Genomic DNA, 22,258 nt, shown 5'->3' with positions numbered 1-22,258 from the left:
CCATAGAAGGCTTACGGAATTTCTCTAAAGCAATATTAGCATATATATATTTGATAGATAGGGTTATTTGATTTAGTGTGTAAGTATGATAATGAGACTAAGATTCGAATCGGCAGTGTGGATTATGTTTTATGGTATGCCCTGCATTCTTTATATTGGCAAACTCAGTAATTGATACTGCTATCAGAGGGTTCAAATATAACTAGAATTATGAATGACAATCCAGATAATCAAACTACTGGGGAAAAAAACCCCAAAACATGGTTTTAAGATGATGATTCAATAAGGTTTTCTTTCTATATGGAGAACAATAACTAATGAGCCATTCTTATAATCAGGTAATCGTAAACATTTCACTTGATAAATTCACTTTTACTTTAAAAGTAATTGACTATCAGTAATATCTTTCGTTTATAAACTGTTTTCCCATAGGTTCTTAGAACTAGACTTTTAATGTTTTTGATGGAAAGATTTTTAGTTATGTGGTAATAGGTTGAAAAGATGAAATTCCTTCATGGTTCTGATTCTCACTTTTGCAAAGGTATTAGTGTTAACTGAAGTAGTTCACAAGTAGTCTCTATCCAATAGCTTAAACTATATTCACTCACACTGATAACTAAATGAAAGAAATTAGTGTGTGCTAGGCTCATAAGAAGGCAGACTTAAGGAGGGGAAGCAATTGTTGATGGGTTTGTGGAATGAGGTTTGCTGGGTAATGCTGAATGTGGTCTTTAGTGAGTAACAGAGCTCTGTAACAGTGGTCTTGGGGTGGGAAGTCAGGGTCAGATAATGCCATTACATTGATGAGAGCTCTTAAATAAGAATTTTTCAGCAGTGAAATGACTTAAAGGCAGGCATGAGAAAGGAAGAAAGGAAGAGGAGGACAATACATCATAATAAATAACTGATTGACCTTAAAGTGGGTGGAGAAAGAGTGCGGTGGCCAGCTGATTCTGACACGCTTATCTTCCCTTTTTATTAATTTTATTTAATCTTACCTTTTCAGATGTGCTCCCTCATTAAGGATGCTTAGATTTTTTTAATAGTTCTCTACTGTGTATTAAATAATGGTAAATTAATAATCAAATGATCATATTTTAATGTCACTTTTCCTATTGAATTGGGCTTAATTGTTATTAGGCTTTATTTAGCTTTTCCCTTTTTGATGGGAGCTGTTTTACTTATTCCTTGAAGGCCTTAAATATAAAAAACAATATAGTTGTATTTAAGATGGCAAGTAATTAACCAGCATTTTACAAGGTCTGTTGGAAATTGATTGCATGTTTATTTTTTGAAATATTTTTCAACAATGGTCCAAATATTTTTGTTTCCATTTTAGAACAAAATCCAGTCTCATAGCAGAGGAGAATATAATGTTTACAGCACCTTTCAGAGCCATGAACCAGAGTTTGACTACTTGAAAAGTTTAGAAATAGAAGAAAAGATCAACAAAATTAGGTGGTTACCCCAGAAAAATGCTGCTCAGTTTTTATTGTCTACCAATGGTAAGTGTTATTTTTTTTCCTTTTGTATGCCCACTATCTACATATGTCCTATAGGATACTTAGTTCTTTACAAAGAGGAATAGGTGTTCAGAGATTTCTGCAAATAGACACTTGGAAATATGTCTTCCATAGGGAATGTGTAAATTCTTTTTTTTTGTCTTCCGTTTTTAAATTCTCTTAGTTTTTAAATTCCACAAAAAGGTCCTCGGGTGTCAATTTTCTTATGGTGCATACACAGTCTGTAGTGGAAATAAAAAGGGACTTGATCATTGGATTTAGATCAGGTATGGCTTGTCACAGCTTGGCTTACTAGCCTTGGAGAGGTTATAGCACTTGAGTTACTTCCTTGTCAGCAAACTGGAGATGGTAATATCTATGTAGTAGTATTGTTATGGGTAGTAAATAAAATTCCTGGTATGCGTAGTAAGTTCTCATAAATGTTAAAGTTCTCATAATTGTTAAAGTGTGCCTAAACTCTCCAAAGAATATCTCAAACTATAAATACAAAATACTCTGTCAAAGGATGGTCTCCATTCCAGGATACTTTCTAGAGGAGCACCCTTCCTACTTGATCCATTGTTCAGTTAGGATACAAACTGGAGTCTGCATTCTGCCTTCTTCCCAACAAACCTCATGGGTGGGAGAAGATTCTTCTTAGTCTGCTGGGGAAAAGTTATCAAATAAGAGAATACCAGAATTTAAAGTACTTCATGACAAGTTGAAGAACATTTCTTTTCTTTTTTAAGATGTTATTCACTTATTCATGAGAGACAGGGAAGGGAGAAGCAGGCTTCCTGTGGAGCAGGAAGCTGGATGCCAGCCTCAGTCCCAAGACCCTGGGATCATGACCTGAACCACACAGGCACCTTCTTTTTGTTATTCAAAATTTTTTTCTTGTGGGTTTTTGTGACTTGGTTAATCCTCGGGGGCTTGGGTCTGAAGAGAACCGTTAGAGTGATTGAGTGATTGATGGGGACTTACAGGTTCTGGTTAGCCATTGTCTGTAAAAGTTTAAATTAAAACTTTCTTGAGGCTGATATAAGGCACTGTTAATTAAATCAGATTTTAATACTTGGTAGACCTTACCATTTTTTACCATTTGCTGATTATAAACTCAGGGAACTTCTGAAAAGTTTTTTACATGGTGGAAAATGCAAAGTGCCCCTTTCATCCTGTTTAGGCCTCATCACCCACTTTTTCAAGTTCTTAAAGGTGTATTCCTTAACACAGTGTCATTAGCTAACACCTCAAGTTTACTTCCTCTTAGGTGTCCATTTTGTTTTTCTGAAGGTCAAATTTCTCCCCAGCCAGTCCACCAAAACCCTCTACCCCCCCTCTTTTTTTTTTTTTTTTTTAAAGATTTTATTTATTTATTTGACAGAGAGATCACAAGCAGGCAGAGAGGCAGGCAGAGAGAGAGAGAGGAGGAAGCAGGCTCCCCGAGAGAGCAGAGAGCCCGATGCAGGGCTCGATCCCAGGACTCTGAGATCATGACCTGAGCCGAAGGCAGCGGCCCAACCCACTGAGCCACCCAGGCGCCCCTCTACCCCCTCTCTTCTCACATCACTGTATTTGCCTCTCTTCTCCTTACTAAAAGAAAAATAAATGATTTCAAGCTTATGACTTAGAGCATTATAGATGGAGGAATTGTATTTATTCCTGTTGTATGTTGGCTTCTAATCTTGGTTCAGTTTTCATTTATATGGTAAACTGAGCTATTTCAAATGGCTCTTGAGATACTGCTCTTTCACATAAAATCATAATCTAATAATTTATATGGTTTCTGCTTTTGGAAATAAATGCCCCCAGTAAGTGTGTTGGGACATACATAATTCATGTATTGGGATATTTGTTCTTAATTTTGGCAGTTCATTTCTTATGGGATAAATTACTTTTCTTTTTATAAAGGGAAATATTTAAAACATAGGCTGAACTAGGATAAGGGAGCCCTGTGTACCTATCAGCCAGCTTCAGCAGGTCTGAGTTCATAGCCAGTTGTTTTTTCAGATATTTCCACTTCCCCTCCTTCTCAGTATTGTTTGGAAACAAATCCCATTTTAGTTCACTTATGGATTAAGTCTTAATTACCTTTTAACTTCTCTGTTGATACTCAAATTTGTCTTCCATGCAGGTATCCACATGCTATCTGATTTGAAATATGCAAGGCAGTGTTTAGCCAGACAAGCTTTTCTAGGCAGTAAGCTCTTCAAAGGCTCAGTGGAGGGAGAGGCCACTGGGAATTCCAGTGGTTGGGTCTCAAGTATGTGACTCTATGTAGTATTTTTCTGTAGACGGAAACAGCAGTCTCCCCAGTATGTTTACCATGTAAATTTTAAGCCCTTGATTAATAATACAAATTATTTTAAAGGGCACTTGCACAAGGCATTGTAGGTTTCTGTCTTTTGTTGTTACTGTTAATGAATAGTAAATAAAATACATTTATTTGGGGCTGTGGTTTTTTTTTTTTTTTTTTTTTTTTTTTTTTTTTGAGCTAGAAAATAGAGCCCACTTTGGAAGGATAAAACCATTGTGGGAATTTTACAGACTACTGTGTCTGGATGTGGTGGGATGGGGAAAGGATGGAAGGACTAAAACTTAAGCAGTATCTGGAAAGCTTTATTGTTTAAGAAGAGAGAAAGTAATCATGGGAGAATGTCAGCATCGCTTAAATCTAAGTAATACTTTTTATATTATTTGGTATAGTTGTCTCTGTGAGATTGAGCAAAATAATACCTCTCCTCCACATATAACAACAGGCCTTTCCACTCATAAAAGATGAACTCCTGTAGGAAATTGGTGGAAAACAGGACTAAACATATCACCTGTGATTGACCGAAAGTAATCTTACTTTTGTCTGTGCATTGGCTTTCCACGGTCATCATAAACTGTCCCATGTCTCCCAAATCGGTTTTACTTAAATAACTTCATAGTTTTAGTTCATTTAATGTTTCTTCAGGTGGGTGTATTCTTTCTTTCATCTCCTTTTGCTTTCTCTGAGTTCTCCTCAACTCTTCCTCATTGCTTATCATTCTACCTCTAACCTGTTGACCGTGGGTCTTGTATATATGAGTAATATATATATGAGTAATAAAAAGTTTACTAGTAAAGTGTATTTTAACAGCTTGTTGTTAAGAATCTCTTTAATCATAAAGCTGCATTCCCACAAAGGAAACATGGTAGCGCGGTCTTCCCTTTCCCAATCCTCTTTTTATGGTGAGACCAACAGTGGGGCTTACGGACTTTAGGAACCCTCTTTATGTGTTAGTTTTTTGTTTTTTTTTGTTTTTTTTTTAAGGTTTTATTTGTGAGAGAGAAAGAGTGCATGAGCAGTGGGGAGGGGCAAAGGACGAGGGAGAAGCAGACTACCTGCTGAGCAAGGAACCCTACTCAGGGCTCACTAAGGGGTGGATCCCAAGACCCCCCGCATCATGACCTGATTAAAAGGCAGATGCTCAACTGACTGAGCCACCCAGGTGCCCTTACTTGTTAGTATTGGCACTGTAGGGAAACACCATAGAGCGGTGGTTCTTAACCTTTTGGAAATGACAGATTTCTTTGAGGAATCCAATAATTCCCTTATAGAAAAATATGTATATTTGCATAATTTTGCATGTAGTCCTATGGAGTTTGATTATTGTCACATACCTCCAATAGGCCAAAAACTACAGCTAAAAAAGTCACTACTACAGATCTTAAGAATTTGATTTTTTTTTAAAATTGTTACACGTATTAAAATATTTTATTTCTGACCTGCCTTGTTCCCAAGCATTGCACTGAAATTGTATAGTACTTTTCTATCCTGTGTTTATGTTATTAAAATTTTTTAAAAAGATTTTATCCATTTATTTGACAGACAGAGATCACCAGTAGGCAGAGAGGCAGGCAGGCAGAGAGAGGGGAAGAAGCAGGCTCCCTGCCAAGCAGAGAGCCCGATGCGGGGGGCCTAATCCCAGGACCCTGGGATCATGACCTGAGCCAAAGGCAGAGGCTTTAACCCATTGAGCCACCCAGGCGCCCCTATGTTACTAAATTTTTTAAACCTCTTTTTTTTTTCCCCCCTTTTTAAGATTTTATTTGACAGAGAGCACACAAGCAGGGGCAGGGGCAGAGGGAGTAGCAGGCTTCCCACTGAGAAGGAGCCTGATGCAGCACTCGATCCCGGGACCCCGGATCATGACCTGAGCCAAAGGCAGATGCTTAACCACTTGAGCCACCCAGACTCCCAAATTGTTTTAACCTCTTAAGTGACAATTTTTTTGGTAATACGTTTAAAAAATCATTTTACCCAGTTTTTCGTGATTTAAAAAAAATTTTTTTTCTTCCTAAAACACTATTAGGAACCATAAACTAATTACATCTTATTTGAAAAGTTTGGTAAGTATATTGTGATTTCTTTATCTGGATTTTTGGTAAGGATGATTAATTTGGACAGGCAATAAGACAGTTTCGGAGATTGGGTGAGGAGAAGCTTTTCATCCTTATTTTTGGGTAATTACCCTGAAAATTAAGAGTTTAGGCTTGACTTACTACATTTGGGGACAAGTAGAATATCCTAACATGCATAAATCTTTACCTAGACATACTACATAGAAAACACATATGACTTAACTGTAGATTACTAGGGTTTAGATAAAATAGATTACAAGTTAGTAAAGTTAGCAGTTTTTTTCTTCTTACACTTCATCCTTGCAAAGGGTATCCACAGGGTTGGCTAGCACCCTCTTCACTACCAGGCAGAGAGAGGTGGTAGGCTTAGAGGAGTCCTGTACCTCTCTGTGAGACAATGTATTAGAAAGTGCCTCTATACACTTCTTTTTTTTTCAATTGTACCCTTTGGATTATGAAAGGACCATTAAGAATGTGATACTTTTATATGAATGCAGTTCGAAGATTATAACCAAAGTATCAAATAAACATGCACAAGTCTGTAATGATTTAAATAAAAAGTTAGTTGAATAAATAAATAAGCAGGGAGAGGAAATGCTTCTTACAGGAGAATTTAAAATACATGGATGGATGCTCCTCCTCACAGGGACTGTAATTTAATTGTTCCTTTAAGTGTGGACTGGACTTCAGAGATTCATTTCCAGAGACTAGAGTATGGCAAGGGGGAAATTAACTCTGAAATGGAGAAACCTAGCAGATACTGCTTTAACCAAGTGAACAGAACTGTCATCTCCAGTGGGAAAGTCATGTTGATACTGTGTATACCTTCACTGCACCTCTGGTATTCTTCCTAAAAACCAGTGATCCCAGTCTGTTCATGCGAAAACAGCAGACATACTGCATCGCTCTTCTGAGAACTGTCAGGATGATGAAAACTAAGGAAAGTCTGAGAAATTGTTAAAGTCAGAGAGACTAGGGAAACTTGACAGATAAATACAGTGTTGCTTAGATCCTGGAAGAGAAAGGGCTGTTAGGAGAAAACCTGGTGCATTCTGAGTAAAGTCTAGAGTTTAGTTAGTAGTAATGTACAATGTTAATTTCTTAATTTTAACAAATATACCATGGTTGCTTAAGATGTTGACATTAGAAGAATTGGGTGAAGCGTAATGGAAACACTTTGGACAATTTTGCAACTTTACTGTAAGTCAAAATTGACTCCAAAAGTAAGCATTTAATTTTAAAAAATAAAAATACTATTTAATATATTCTTGATACCAGGAATTTTGTCTTAAAGAACTTGGGACACAGCTTTTAATTGGTCTTTTTTTTTTCAGACCGTGACCAACTTGACTTGAATCCCTAATACAACAGGGAAAGATAGATTCAAACAGAGGCATCCAGTCTTTGTAGGAATTTGTGGAGTCTTTGGTAGGATCTGTTAGAAATCCTAGGAGATAAAGGAGATGGATACTCCTTTATCCTTTTTATTCTAGATAATAGGCTATAGTAGTAACTCCATTCTTTTCTAAAAAAATGTGTATGTGTATGTATGTGTTTGTATTTACAGACATGTAGGTGCTTATACGCACAAACACAACCCCCCCCCCCCCAGGATTAATTAGTTTTAAAGGACAAGGACCTGGTTGTGACTTGATTTTAATACCAAATGGTACTTTGAGGGGCACCTCTGACTTAGTCAGTTCAGTGTCTGCCTTTGGCTCTGAGGCCATGATCCCAAGGTCCTGGGATTAAGCCTAGTGTCAGGCCTCTGCTCAGTGGGGAGTTTGTTTCTCTCTGCCTGCTGCTCTGCCCGCTTTTGCGCGCGCTCTCTCTCTCTCTCTCTCTCTCTCTCTCTCTCTCTCAAATAAATAAATAAATAAATACAATCTTTCTAAAAAATGGTACCTTGAGTGCCACTAATGTATAATTTGTCATTTCTGTATTGTAGTTCTATGTATATATGTCTTTATTCGCCAGGTAATAGGAAATTTGTTTTTTTATTAAGTCATATAAGAGATTGTATTCTTGGGATCCTTTTAGGTGAACTATGAAATAGCGTGTTTGAATATGCCTTAAAATGTTTTTCTTCTATTAGCAGTATTCTTTTTTTAAGGACTTTTTTCATTTTTCTCTCCAGATAAAACAATAAAATTATGGAAAATCAGTGAAAGGGACAAAAGACCAGAAGGGTATAACTTGAAAGAGGAAGATGGAAGGTATAGAGATCCTACTACAGTCACTACACTACGAGTAAGTACTTAAGAAAAAATGATGGTAAGTCTGATAGTGTTCTGTATTCATAGTACATATTCTAGATCCTAAACAACTTGAATAGGATTAACGATAATCTGCCCCCTCTCAAAAAGTATATAACCAGATAGGACATTAAAAATTCCTGTTTTAAATAACTGTCCCACATAAAGGTCTGTCTGTGCCAGGGGGTGACCCAGGATCCAATACAAGACCGTTTTATACAATACCACACTCTTTTTTGCCCTTATGGTTTGCATGTCAGCTATTCTGACCTTAAGTATCAAGATTAATTTGCTTTGGAGATAAGAAAGTAGGTAAAAATGGACCAGATATTCTAGTTCAAGCTAAGAAATACCAAGAATTAGGTGTTCTGAGCTAATTTCCTTCTTAGCCAGTCCAAACCAGAAACATTTAGCTTTGCGAGTCTCCAGCAAAAGATTGGAACTAGAAAGCACATCAAATTCTAATAATACTGCTATCTATAAAAGAAGGTAAATTAACAAAATTATTTATTTTTCTTTTCAACACTTTATAAAGATCAATGTCAATTGCTTTATAAAGCTAAATCTGTGTAATATTACACTATATAAACTACCGTACTGCACTGTTATACTATAGTGTTGCCTCAAAAACTAGGATAAAGAACTGAACCTTAAGTGCCATTGTAAATAGTGAGCATTTTGTAATGACCGTTTTTCATGTGTCTTATTGACAGGTGCCAGTCTTTAGGCCCATGGACCTAATGGTTGAGGCCAGTCCACGAAGAATATTTGCCAATGCTCATACATATCACATCAACTCAATTTCTATTAATAGTGATTATGAAACATATTTATCTGCAGACGATTTACGGATTAATCTTTGGCATCTGGAGATTACAGACAGGAGTTTTAGTATCTGTTTGGTTTCTTTTTTTGGTGTTTGGTAAAGAAGACATGTTGTGCCCCATACTAGATTTATTTTCATCTCTCCGTGTTATTTTTATTTCTTCTTTTTAAAAGTAGCTTCTTACTTTATAACACTTTTTCTTTGTGTTTAAGTGATTAAATAGTGTGGGAAGTTCTTTGATAAAGAGCATGATATATTGATTAAAAAATAGGATTCTTAGAATTATTAAGTACTATTATAGTAAGTTTAGTACTTAGTACTAAATACTTTCCTATAATACTACTATGTATATTAAATACAGTTTTACCTATAAAAAGTTTTTTTAATGGTTGAGTTTTTAATAAAACAAATTTGTAGAGTATTATCTATAATTATAAAAATATTCTTAGTAAGGTTGGCTAAAGAAATTCATAGAAGTCATCGTGGTATAAAGGCAATAGAAATACTTCTCCAGACGCCACTTTCATTGTTTATATTATCCTTATGAGATTTTTCTGTACATGTACAAGTGTGTGATTCAGACATACCTGGCATACACAGTATACTATATACATATAAACCTAGGATTGTTTATAAATATATTTAAGTATCTTTCTTTAAAGGTCTTGTTACATGTAGTTATTGCTGCTAGTGTTAATGTTATATTTTTTAAATAGACATCATTTGAAAAATCAGTACTTTACTATAGTTCATAATCTGCCCATAGTATATAAAAGAGCCTGTTTCCCTTCATTACCAGTCTAGTTAGTGAAAAGTCCTATTTATCAACTACTTATATTTCTTTTTGTTCTCTTCTCATTTTTTCATTGAATTTACATACTTTCTGGGGTTTTTGTTTGTTTTTAAAGCACTTTTTTAAAATATTAAGTGAATCAGCTCCTTTGTGTTGCAGATAGGTTCCCTTTTTTACCCCCTTGAAGTTTTTTACTTTTGATTTGTTTAGAATTTACACTAAGTCCTGTTAATATAGGAAGATAAACTTAATCAGTCTTTCCCTTATGGCTTCTGGGATTCGCATCATACTCAGAAAAAGAGGCCCATCTACATTCTAACATGGTTTCTTCTAAGATTTTTTCCCAAGCATTAGAAGTTTTTATCCCTCTGGGATTTGTACTCCTATAAGGAGTAGAATGCAATTCAGAATTAATCCTTGTGGTTAAGTTTATGAATTAATTTCAAACTTGAGAAATGTAAAATTATATTTGCCCTTTTTTCTAAGTGGAAATTCCTTAATAAAATGCTATCCAGATATTGTGGATATCAAGCCTGCCAATATGGAAGAGCTAACAGAGGTGATTACGGCAGCAGAATTCCATCCAAACAGCTGCAACACGTTTGTATACAGCAGCAGTAAAGGAACTATTCGGTTATGTGACATGAGGGCCTCTGCCCTCTGTGATAGGCATTCTAAACGTAAGTGTTTTCGTCTTTTTTTTCAAATGGTAACATTTTCTGCTCTTTGAAAGTGGCATCAGGCATAGTGACTACATTTACATGGGTTTATAAATCTGGAAACCTGTGTGCCCAGGGCCTCCTGTACCCTTTGGTAATAAACTGCCTGACTCCACGTGAGGTATTATAGGTCATTCTACTGGAAGACCATAAAAGGCTCTCTTGGGAGCATGTCTGTTGTTGTCCTAGTGGATATATTTTTAAATGGAATGTGATTTTGGGAGAACTTGGGGCTGGGCTCTCTAACTCTTAAGTAGAGTTGGTTTTGTTTTTTTTTTTTTCCTTTCCTCCTTGCCTCCCTTTTCTCTTTTCCTCCTGCTCTCCCTTTGTTGCTTTCTGTTTTGAGCTTTCTAGGAAGATTTTTCTGAGAAGAGATTTCCTTGGTTTAAAAAAAGTTAGAAAAAACACTGGGTTAAAAAATTAAGGGGTTGCATTATTATTGTCTTCATGTTGTTAAGTGTTTTTAAAACTCATAAAAATGGGTACATGCCTGTTACCAAAATACTTGGCCGCTAAAAAAAATAAAATCTGGTATAAATACGGATAGTGTGTTCCCTTGTGGTGAACATACAGGCAAAGTTATGGAGGTATATGCAGAACCTACAGACCTGGTCCACTTTGAAATCAGAAGTCCTGGCTATTCCTGTTTTTGCTAAATCAGCTATAGGACCCTGGGAAGATACTGTATACTTTTATATCTTCAATATCAATGTTAAGTCATTCCCCTTAAGAAACTTTCAGGGAAGGTTATGTTCTTATAGTCAGAGAGATGTTTTTCAGTTCTGCACTAGCCTGTCATCTCCAGCTCACTCTTAGGAAGTTTGTGAATGGTTGTCTCAGCAAGTGCTTTGTCCAAGCCAGAATATTCTACAAATTGCCCTTTTTAAAAAAATTTTTTTTGCTTGTTTTTAGTGTTTGAAGAACCTGAAGATCCCAGTAACAGGTCTTTTTTTTCTGAAATCATCTCCTCTATTTCTGATGTAAAATTCAGCCATAGTGGTCGATATATGATGACTAGAGACTATTTATCAGTCAAAATTTGGGACTTAAATATGGAAAACAGGCCTGTGGAAACATACCAGGTATTTGCAGTTTTTTCTTTCAATTAGCATATGCCCTATTTACTCTGAGTCTTCACAGAAAAGGATTTTGTACTATGTGTTAATCCCAATACAGCATGGGTGGACCCTTAGGCATTTTCCTTCAGAGATTCATAAATATGTTGCTTTTCCATATGTTGATTTTATGTATACTTTTATAGAGGTTGTGTTGTCTGTTCAGTTAAAGGGTGATTTTGCTACCAGTTTGGTTCACTGTTGACACCATTTTTCCACACTGCTGTCTGCATTTAAAGTGAGGAGGAAGAGTAATAAGGTCTAGGTGGGGAAGAAGATTGTGGAGAATGGCCCATCTTGGTTGGAGTATGAGCAGTAGTAGTTGAACTGGAGCTTAACTTTGGCGTGCCCAGTCAAACAGACTGACATTCTGCCTTTCGGCGGATGACTGTTGTCTTAGGCTAAAGGAGAAGGGCTTGAAAGCCCAGGATATTAGTTCTGGGTTCTCTTGTCAGTCAGCCACCATCGATACCCTATCCCTTTCTTCTGGAGAATAGAATAAAGACATGCACAGCCGGGGACAGGAATGGGGGCAAGCAGAAACGTGGGGTAAACCCTAAACTATAGTATAGAAGACACTTAACACTGTTTTAAGAATACAGAATTTGTAAATGGTACCTTCTTTATGTTGTGTGTTTTCTATAAAATTAAAATGATGTTTCTCAAGCCTTTTACTCCTCTTTTACAAACATAAACTACTATAAATATTCTTCCTTAATGGCTTGAAATCTTATTTTTTTAGATTATTTATTTATTTATTTGACAGAGAGAGAGAGAGAGAGAGAGAGAGAGAGAGAGAGAGATATCACAAGTAGGCAGAGAGGCAGGCAGAGAGAGAAGGGGAAGTAGGCTCCCCGCTGAGCAGAGAGCCTGACTCGGGGCTCGATCCCAGGACCCTGAGATCATGACCTGAGCTGAAGGCAGAGGCTTAACCCACTGAGCCACCCAGGCGCCCCTGGTTTGAAATTTTAAAGGAAATGCTACGTTGAAACAAAGGCAAAGAGATACATACTGCTTTCTTTTCAGTTAAATTTGTATAACTTACAAGATTGTGATCTATCTCCTGGTGTTTCTCACCACCACCACCACCCCCATTGCCATTGAGAATAAAATTGATTTGGATCTTAATTTCATACTCTTAAAATTATTTGGTGGGAAACCCTATGTGTGGATTCTAGAACTTTGCTGAATTGTTATGATTAACCTAATTTGCAGTTTTTCTGCTTATGCTGAATTGGATTAGTGATTCAGAGTAGAGTTACATTTTATACTCAACGTATGCAGATTTAGCTGTTGTTGAATTTATATAAGCATCTTCCTGAGCTTTTTGTGACTAAAGGGTATTTTGATCTTAAGTTTTTGCCTTCTATCCTGACCCCTCCCTGAGTTGCAGTTCCTCATAGTTAACAAATTTGCACGTAATGTCACATAGACATGGCCTGAATCATTCCATTATACTTAAAAGTTGAAATGGACACTTAAAATGATTTTAGGTTGCTTCATAAGGAACAGGGAATTCTAAGCATTGGGAAGGTACCTACCCTTTTCTATCATTAATTCTTTTTTAAGGTTCTTAAGTAAAAAGGATTAGTGAGATCAAGACAACCCCTTCCCTTGCACCCCATCACAACAAAAGCTTTGGAACTTTCCTCCTTTGTAATTTAACAGTGTTAATATTGAAATGCATTGTTTCTCAGAGTACATTTTAAATACCAAATTTATTTATTTATTGGTTTATCCCCTTGTGAAATCCTAGTGACTTATACTTCAAAAAAGAGGTACATTTTCATTAGTTTGATATTCTATGAGGAATATCAAGTGATAAGATTTTTTCAGTGATGCATGCTTTGAGTAACTGTATACAGTTGATCTTTGACCAACAGCGTTTGAATTGTGTTGGTCCACTTTATACTTGGATATTTTGTCTATAAAAACAGTAGAATACTGCAAATGTATATTCCTTGTGATTTGCTGAATAACATTTTCTTTCCTCTAGCTTACTTTCTTATAAGAATGCAGTACATAATACATACTACAGACATAAAATGGCGTGTTAACTTTATCATCAGTAAGTCCCCCCTAGCCAACAGTAGACTCTTAGTAGTCAAGTTTTGGGGAGTCAAAAAGTGTATGTGAATTATTTTTTTAAGACCTATTTATTTGAGAGAGGGCGAGAGCGCAAACTGGAGGGGCACAGGGAAGGGGGAAGATAATCTGAAGCAGACTCCACCCTGAGCATGGAGCCTGACATGGGGCTCAGTCTCAAGACCCCAAAATCATGACCCGAGCCAAAACCAAGAGTGGGATGCTTAACTGACTCTGCCACACAGGTGCCCCATATGTGCATTTTTGACTGTGCAGGGGGATTAACACCCCTAATCCTCGAGCTGTTCAAGGGTCAGTTATAATTGCATAGCATATGCACTTTAATGATAATGTAGGATTCAGTTATTTATGCCCGAAAATGGTATTTAAAAAGGAAGTAAAACATAATATTGAATATTTTTTTAATCAGCAGTTAATGGACTGAAAAAAACAGGTGTTAACATATTCAACTATTGATATAGTAGTCTTTACTTATTCTGTTATCTGCACCACTTTCAAATGTATTTTAGCCTAAATATTTTAGTCCAGCGTGTAGAGTTCATGTGTCATGCCCCAAAGGGTATTTTTCTCTGTCCTACAGTAGGAAAATGTGTGTTCATGGAAGAGAGCTTTGTTTGTGAGAAGGATAAAACGCCTTTATTGTTTGTTACTAAGAGAGTTGAGTTTTAGTAAGATTACAGAGTATGTATGTGTCTGTATATTCCTTTAAAAAAAATAAGGACTTGTTTATTTTTCTAATATCAATTAGATCTTGAAGTTAAATATATCTATAATAATATATTTATATTTAAAACCCAGGTTCATGAATACCTCAGAAGTAAACTTTGTTCACTATATGAAAATGACTGCATATTTGATAAATTTGAATGTTGTTGGAATGGATCTGACAGGTAATTGATTTTAATTTGAACTTCTCATTCAAATCGGCCTTTTATTGGAGGAAAAAAATGTTCTGTTTCACTTCTAGTATGATTGACAGAAATTATAAATCCTTACTTCATTTTTCCTTCAGTTTGATTGAAATAAATTCAGTAATCCTGTAGCAATAATAGCAAATAAAAATTAAACTTTGTAAATATGAAATTTAAATAAATATGAAAATACACAAAAATGTAGTTATCTTAAGTTATGATTTAAACATCTTTAAATATTCCTTTTTATGAACCGAAGCAGTGACATCTTTGACATGACAACTGTTAAAATGGCGAAATTTCACTTTGGTGGTTCATCTATGAAACTTTTGAGAAATATTTAGGCAATAGATATTTCATTTGGAATATTAAACACCAGTTTTTTCCAGATATCACATCAGTATCTCATAGAAGTGGGATTACCATAAGTCATTTTAACCATATTATCTGAGTAATTAGGGTTTTTAAAATCTACAACTTTTCCACAGTGTATGATTCATTTTTACTGTATCATTAAAATGTGTGGTACCATTATTTCGAAGGACAAATAAGTCTTTCAGTTTTTCCTTATCAATATTTATTTACCATTTATTGTGTTCCAGTAGAACAGAAAACGTTAGAAAAGACATTTTGGAATTACTTAAGCTTGCCTTCATGGTCATTAGATGTACTTTTTAACAGTTTAATCAGTGAAGCTTGATAGAACATTCAAGGATCATGGTGTTCTGTGTTATAGAGGATGCTAGAACTTGGATCACTTATGTTTGCTGTGATGTTTAATATTACCTTCATCTGAATGTAACATGACACCCCGAAATAGGCTGGCCACAGTAAACCTAGACTCAGAACAAGCAAGGTTTGCCTTTGAATGCCACTGCTTAACCCTAAGCCATCAGGAAGGAAGAAGGAAAGGGAAGAAGAGAAAGGAGAAATTTGCAGACAGGAAGAGAAAGAAGATACTGATACACTAGGATCTGATGCACCACTGTACCAGCTCTTCTCATTGTTGAAACATATTGCTGCCGGTTTTAAGTTATGTTCATTATCAAAAAGAAATTCTTGATTTCCCTTACTGTTTAAAAACTTGTTTTGAAATAATTTCAAACTGGGAGAAAATTTGTAAGAGTGACACAGTGTTATTTAGCCTTTACTCAGGGTCTCCTGTTACTGTTTGCTGTGTCAGTCTCTTCCTTTATATCTGTCTCTGTAAAGACACGCAAATAGATACACATACTTTATTTGTGAACCAATAACATGGTGGCCCATTGCTCTTAAACTTTTTAATGAGCATTTTCTAAAGGATAAGAGTCTCTTCTACATTGTGACAGGGCAGTCATATAAAGCAAAACAGTTCCCGTGGCACAGTCCTCCCATCAAATCCACAGAGCCCATTAAAATTTCACCAGCCCTCTTGGCCATGTCCTTCCTAGCAGAGAAGAAAATCCAGTCAAATATGCAGTCCCAAAGTATATATAACATTTAATTGTCTTGTCTTGTTCTCCTTTAATCTGAAATAGTAGTTCTTCATGTTTTTCTTGTCTACTGCCACTTTGGCATTTTGAAAAACAGGCCATTGATTTTATAGAACATTTTTTAATCTGAGTGTTATCTAATGTTTTCTCATAATTTGATTCAGGTTATACATTTTGGGCAGGTATACCATAGAAATGCTGACCTACCAAAACCTTTTAAAATTTACAAAGAGCCATCGACCTAGGTGTTCTAATTACTAAAATCTCACAAATTCAGATAATATGGGGGTACCAATCCAAATACATAATTCATATTAAAAGAGAGTTATATTACCCTCAGGTATGTGCACCAATTTGAGTTTGATTAAAATGTTGTCAAGTGTCCTTTGGAGGACTTGACATTACTGAATAGATGGTAATCATTTATATTTCATATATGACCTGTATAATGTATGATAACATAAAAATACTTATTTTCAAGCATTACTTTAAACAGTTCCTTGATATTCTGTAATCTTACTTAAAAAATAATTTAAACCATATGGAAGAACATGGTATGTAATAGTAGCACCAGACCCTTTCTAAATTAATAGTTTCAGACTTGGGTGGTTTTGCTTGTTGGTGCTTAAACTTAGCAAACATTGAGCAGTGATGGATGGAAAGTTGAACTGACAGAGGTACCCTGGGTAAGGTTAAAATTTGGCAACGATTAAACGGATATTGTAAAAATATTTGTCCCCAGAAAAAGTGCTTTAAATGTATTTAATGCAATAGGTAAAATGACTTCCTGTGAAGAAAAAAATTTATATTCTACTCTTAATAATCACAGAATAAGGTTTTTGTTTGTTTGTTTTTTAAGAGAGAGAGAGAGAGAGCACATACAAGCAGGGGAAGCTGCAGGGAGAGAGACAAGCAGGCTCCCTGCTGAGCAAGGAGCCTGATACAGGACTCTATCCCAGCACCTTGGGATCATGACCTCAGCTGAAGGCAGACGCTTAATGGACTGAGCCACCCAGGCATCCCAGATACCTTAAAAAAGGCATTCATAAGACAGCATTTTCCCAATCAGACAACATCCTGGGAGCAGATTCTGTAGTTTATAATTTAAATCACAAAGTAATGTATTGGTTTCTTATGAATAGCTATATACCATGAATTTTGAAGGGTTTTAGAACCTGTGATCCCCTGGTTGGTATTTGAAGAAGCTACCAGTTTGGTTAATCACAAAACCTATAGTTGCAAAAATATATTCAGCAGAGATTATTTCAGTACTACTAAGAAGCTACTTTCGAGAATATTTTCAACTTCGGTGATAGTTTTGGTAGTCCTGAAAAGGAGCTATTAATAGAAATCCAAGTTAATTACCACTAACTAGTACCAGACCAGTACTAGTTTATTTGAATAATTGGTCCTTGGGTTGGTGTCAGCAACCCTCTCCCTAAATCCAGATCAGCTTGAAGTAGCTATTTCCTATGTGGTAATAGGCTAGGTTTCATCACTGAATCATTTTACTGGAAATAAACTTTTGTTCACTTACTTGCATCCTGTTTGCTTTTGCAGTGTTGTCATGACTGGATCTTACAATAATTTCTTCAGAATGTTTGACAGGAACACAAAGCGAGACATAACCCTAGAAGCATCACGGGAAAACAACAAACCTCGCACGGTTCTGAAACCACGAAAAGTCTGTGCAAGTGGCAAGCGAAAGAAGGATGAAATAAGTGTTGACAGCTTAGACTTCAACAAGAAAATCCTTCATACAGCCTGGCACCCCAAGGAAAATATCATTGCTGTAGCTACTACAAACAATCTGTATATATTTCAAGACAAAGTGAATTAGGGTTGGCATTCCCAGCAGAAGAGCCCACTTCCTGCTTAGTTGAGATAGTTGAATCTAGCATTCGTACCTAAAAAAGAGAGAGGTCCATTGTGGCGCCCCTTTCCAGTGTTTGACAATGTGCCATTCGACAACACATTTTTTATAGCTACATGGAGAAATCTCTGTGGATTCATCACTGGTGTTCTCCATGTCTGCTAGCCATGTAGGTAAGGGTAGGGCACTTTTAATTTAAATGACTTCTTGCACCATCTTGCCTAATGGACTAGATTGGACTGTATCAACATTGATTTACTCCACTTTTTATGCCTTCCATTGTGATGACGTCAAACACAGTGAAAGCCTTCAGTCATGCTTATGGGATTTAATTGTGTATCCTCATTACTGTATCATTTGTGGGGTACACCCCTCCCCCTTTTTTAAATTAAATACAGCTCATTCTTACTGTGGCTTGTAGCATTCCTCCTCTTCTGGCCTCCTGGACTCTTCCCCTTCATCTCTTTTACCCTTGCCCCCTCCACCCAGTCTTGGTGGTGGTATATTAAAAAAAGAAAGAACGAAAGCACACAAAATGAGTCAGTTTGGGGTCAGTGGTAAAGGGGGGTATATGTTGCGAACAAATGTTTTAATAACAGTTGGCTGTAATCACTCCTTGCCGTGTCTGGCACCGAAAATAAGGAAAAAAATACTACTACTGAATAAAAGTGACAAAGAATGGAGAATCTGGTTTTCTTTTTTCTTTTTAATCTACCTCTTTAAGCCAATATTTTGTGTCATACTTTTGGGCGCAGTGAAATGAAATGAATTTCCATTGTTTAATTGGTATTTTTGTTAATTATCTTTAACAAGTGTTCTTTTACATGGAGAAGGAGAGGTCTTGGTTCTGTATGAACAAGTTTTGAATATATATTGGTATTACTAAGGATTTCACAATCTACAAATTGCTAGAGATTTTTTTTTTTTTTTACTGTGGTTATGAGTATTGGATACATTGTATCTACACTTAACTCCTCTGTTAATGAAATGGTTGTAAATGGGAACCAAATTTGTAGAACTTCATTTTTAAAGTCTTTTTACAGTCTTAATTTCATTTTTGCCTTACTAAAGTCAAAGACTTAAAAAACTTTTTTAACAGGTTAAAACTTTTTTTTGTCTTTCAATCATAAAACATAAAACTATTCTCAAGTGATTTACAGAGAAAATTGACACTGCACTATTTTTTTTTGTACTTTACTGCTATCAAATCTGAATGAAATGTACTTTGCCATAGATGTTTTTCCTCTATTTTTGGTTTTCCAAAGTATTACTATTAAAGACAAACTTTAAAGGTATAGTGTTCAAAAAGTGCTTAATGGACTCCCAAGAGCTGCCTCAAATAAAAATTTGGTAATCTGTATATGATTACATTTCCCTATCCAAAGATGAAGAGTACTCCTATTTTTAATAGGTAGAATGTACCTTTGTCAGTCTTGCAGAAGCTTTAATGGAGAAACAAATGGACTTTATTTTTAAAAATAAAAATCAAGTAGGCATTTATATTATTAGAGAATGGTTAGTGTGTATTGGCTGAGCAGTAATAGACAACCTTGAATTTTCAAGGACTCTTGAGTGCTTCGACTATGTCCACTACCTACTGTTCTATTCTCATCAATGAAAAATGATTTGACAATTCGACCGTAATTCCCTCTACACTTATACAAATATTATGTTTTTGTAAGTTAACATTTTTAGCACACAGGAGAAATTTTATGTAATAAAATTACTGTATCTTTTCGACTTAACAAATTTGAATTTGTATTTAAACACATATGTCTGATAATTCTTAAAGTAACGGCACTTTTGCTAACTTATTTGGGGGTCTTGGGTGCATTCTTAATTTGTGTTATTTATTCTTCACACTTGAAGTGGGATATCCTCTTGCCACAGTATCAAACACTGATACTTGTTTCCTATCAGGCGTTCCAGATCTTTTTGGAAGATTGTTTCCCTAAAGTTCGGGTGTAGGTCTTGAGGTAATATCACCAAACAGCTCTTGGAAATTCTCTTTTGAGTCAGCAGTAGCTATGATGATTCTCACCCATGACACTAAGGGTTAGTTTTTTATGTTTAAGAGAAACATTGCTAAAGTTAAAATGCCTCTATAAAAGAATGCTATTATAAATTGTAATGATATTCTCAATTATCAGTTTTTAATTTATTTGATGTAGCAGACTCTAAGCCCAGCCACTCATCTCATATGGTCATGGTTAATTTTTTTATTAATAAAAATTTTGCTTAGAATAAACTTAGTCTTGTCAAATTGCTTGTATTCTCCTATTTTCTTGACACCTCCATATCCTATCCCTTCTATCTAAAACTTTTTTTCCTTTTAAATTAGAGTAGGAAAAAAACTCTTATTCTGTTAATTTCCTTTGATCTTTATTTAGTGGCTGGGCAATAGTTACTTTATGAATCTCTGTATGTAAACAAAAGTTTATATAACAACTACTGGATATTAAATTTTCTTCTGTGAAGCCTAGTCTTTTGGAAATAAATATTACATTCGTGTACTTTTTTTCCTTTCAAATTGTGAGGATTTTTTTTTTTTTTTTTTTAAGTGAGGATCTTTTCAAATCTTCAAATGTGAGGATTCTGGTTACAGATACTCCTAGAGAAAATGAGAAATACGAAAACATGTTCTTGTGTGTAACAGGATTTATTTCAAGTAATAGGTTTTTAGTCTTGGAAAATTTATATGTGAAACCTGAACACTACTGACAGTATTTTTAGTGGAATCATTACCTTCTTAGGCAACACTGTTTCTACATCCCTTTTTTTTTTTTTTTAAAAGATCACATACATATTCAAGTGGAGATAGTACTGTAAACTTCTGAAAGAACAAAACCAAACCAAGAGAAGAGAAAAAAGGTGAATGCTAGGTAATTGAGAACTGAAATCTATTTAGTATTTGAGAGCACTACTCTATGGGGTATCTTCTTTATTCAGTTGTTCAATAACTGAAGCTGTGGCGGGGGGTGGGGTGGGGTGTGTGTGTGTGTGTGTGACTGGCTAAAAAGTTCTTTTACACACCTCAACCCAAAATCTTTGAACCTGACCCTGCTTCATTTTGTAAAAATGCATAGGAGGCCAAAATATTGTAACTGTAGTATTAAATGAAAAGTGAAATTAAAGGTCTTGGGATGTTCTCAACTGCTGAAGATACTTTTTTAGCCATAATGATAAGATAAATTTTTTGTCTCCCTGACATTTTATTGCATAATGGTATTAGCGCTATGACTTAACCTCTGTGTGTGTAAGCATTAAGAAGTGGCCACTTTTAAAAAAACATAAGAACTGCCCACCTTACGGACTTAAAGTTAATACATGTGAAAAGTTCCTCTTTAGCACAGAACTTACCATAATGAGTGCACTACAAAGATTCCTCCAAAAGGAGAAACCTGGCAAAGAAACGAGCATGGAGGGGGAAGCTAGTAGTTTTTTTCTTTTAATATTCTAGCTACAGTTTCTGCTCTAATCTGTGAACAGCAATAAGTTATTTGAGGGCTTCCCACTAGAGGGCAATGTTTAAGTCCTAAATAGGTATTTTTAAGAATGCATCAGCAGAATTCTATTCCCGTACTGTAAGATCTTAATTGCTAAAAACTAAGTTGGGAGCCAAGTGAAGGGAAAGTCCAAAGGATATTTAAGTCCAGATAAGACCAGTATTCAACATGAATACTAGGAGTACTCAATTAAGGGCTCAGTGATAGAGGGGGAACCCACATGTCAGTTAACTGTGTGTCACGGTCTTACTGGGGAAGCAACAAAAAAAAAAGTTTTGAGCTGTCAGTCATAGCCTATGCAATCTGCCAACCCCTTTGCAAAATCCCATCCTTACGTGCCACACTCGCTTTCTCCTTTACAAGGAGCCCAGGAATTACATGTTGGCTTACGTCGAACTTAGGTGGAGTTAAACTATGGGACACCATTTCCTTTTACAAAGTAACTTCTATATCCTGAGAATACATGTTTTTCAGGAAGTACAAAAAAGGAAAAATACCCCACCTGCAATCTCATCATGCAGAGAAAACATATTTGTCTTTCCTTCTTCATAGAAAATGGGATCCTGTATACAGTTTTATGTCCTATTTCCCCACTTAATGTTGTGTCTTGAGCAGTTTCCCAGATCAGAAGACACTTTTAGCAAGAGTTCCTTGTCTGCATAGCCTCATATTGGTGGATCTGCTATTTATTTCATCAGTCTGTTGTAAGGGCTGATTTTTATCATTTTTGCAAACAAGTACCTGAGTGTAAGGTGGTTTTTTTGTTTTGAGTACAAGATTTTTAAGGATAG

General features: G+C 35.6%; 1 protein-coding gene across 3 annotated transcripts in view; it reads left to right on the top strand.

Annotated features, from left to right (window-relative positions):
- LOC111154409 (protein phosphatase 2 regulatory subunit Balpha) overlaps positions 1-18,647 on the top strand; it is a 91,445-nt gene extending 72,798 nt beyond the window's left edge. For all 3 annotated transcript variants that reach the window (XM_022513990.1, XM_022513998.1, XM_022513979.1), the window contains 7 exons: positions 1,340-1,505; positions 8,029-8,141; positions 8,860-9,037; positions 10,281-10,445; positions 11,397-11,566; positions 14,504-14,595; positions 17,649-18,647. In XM_022513990.1, the coding sequence (XP_022369698.1) occupies positions 1,340-1,505; positions 8,029-8,141; positions 8,860-9,037; positions 10,281-10,445; positions 11,397-11,566; positions 14,504-14,595; positions 17,649-17,928 (1,164 nt within the window). In that variant the 3' untranslated portion in view covers positions 17,929-18,647. The remainder of the gene's footprint in view (positions 1-1,339; positions 1,506-8,028; positions 8,142-8,859; positions 9,038-10,280; positions 10,446-11,396; positions 11,567-14,503; positions 14,596-17,648) is intronic.
- The last annotated feature ends 3,611 nt before the right edge of the window (positions 18,648-22,258 follow it).

This window comes from Enhydra lutris, unplaced genomic scaffold (genome assembly GCF_002288905.1).
Source record: "Enhydra lutris kenyoni isolate GAN:26980312 unplaced genomic scaffold, ASM228890v2 scaffoldscaffold3, whole genome shotgun sequence".
Taxonomy (NCBI): Eukaryota; Metazoa; Chordata; class Mammalia; order Carnivora; family Mustelidae; genus Enhydra; species Enhydra lutris.
This window is presented reverse-complemented; position numbering and strand designations above follow the sequence as displayed.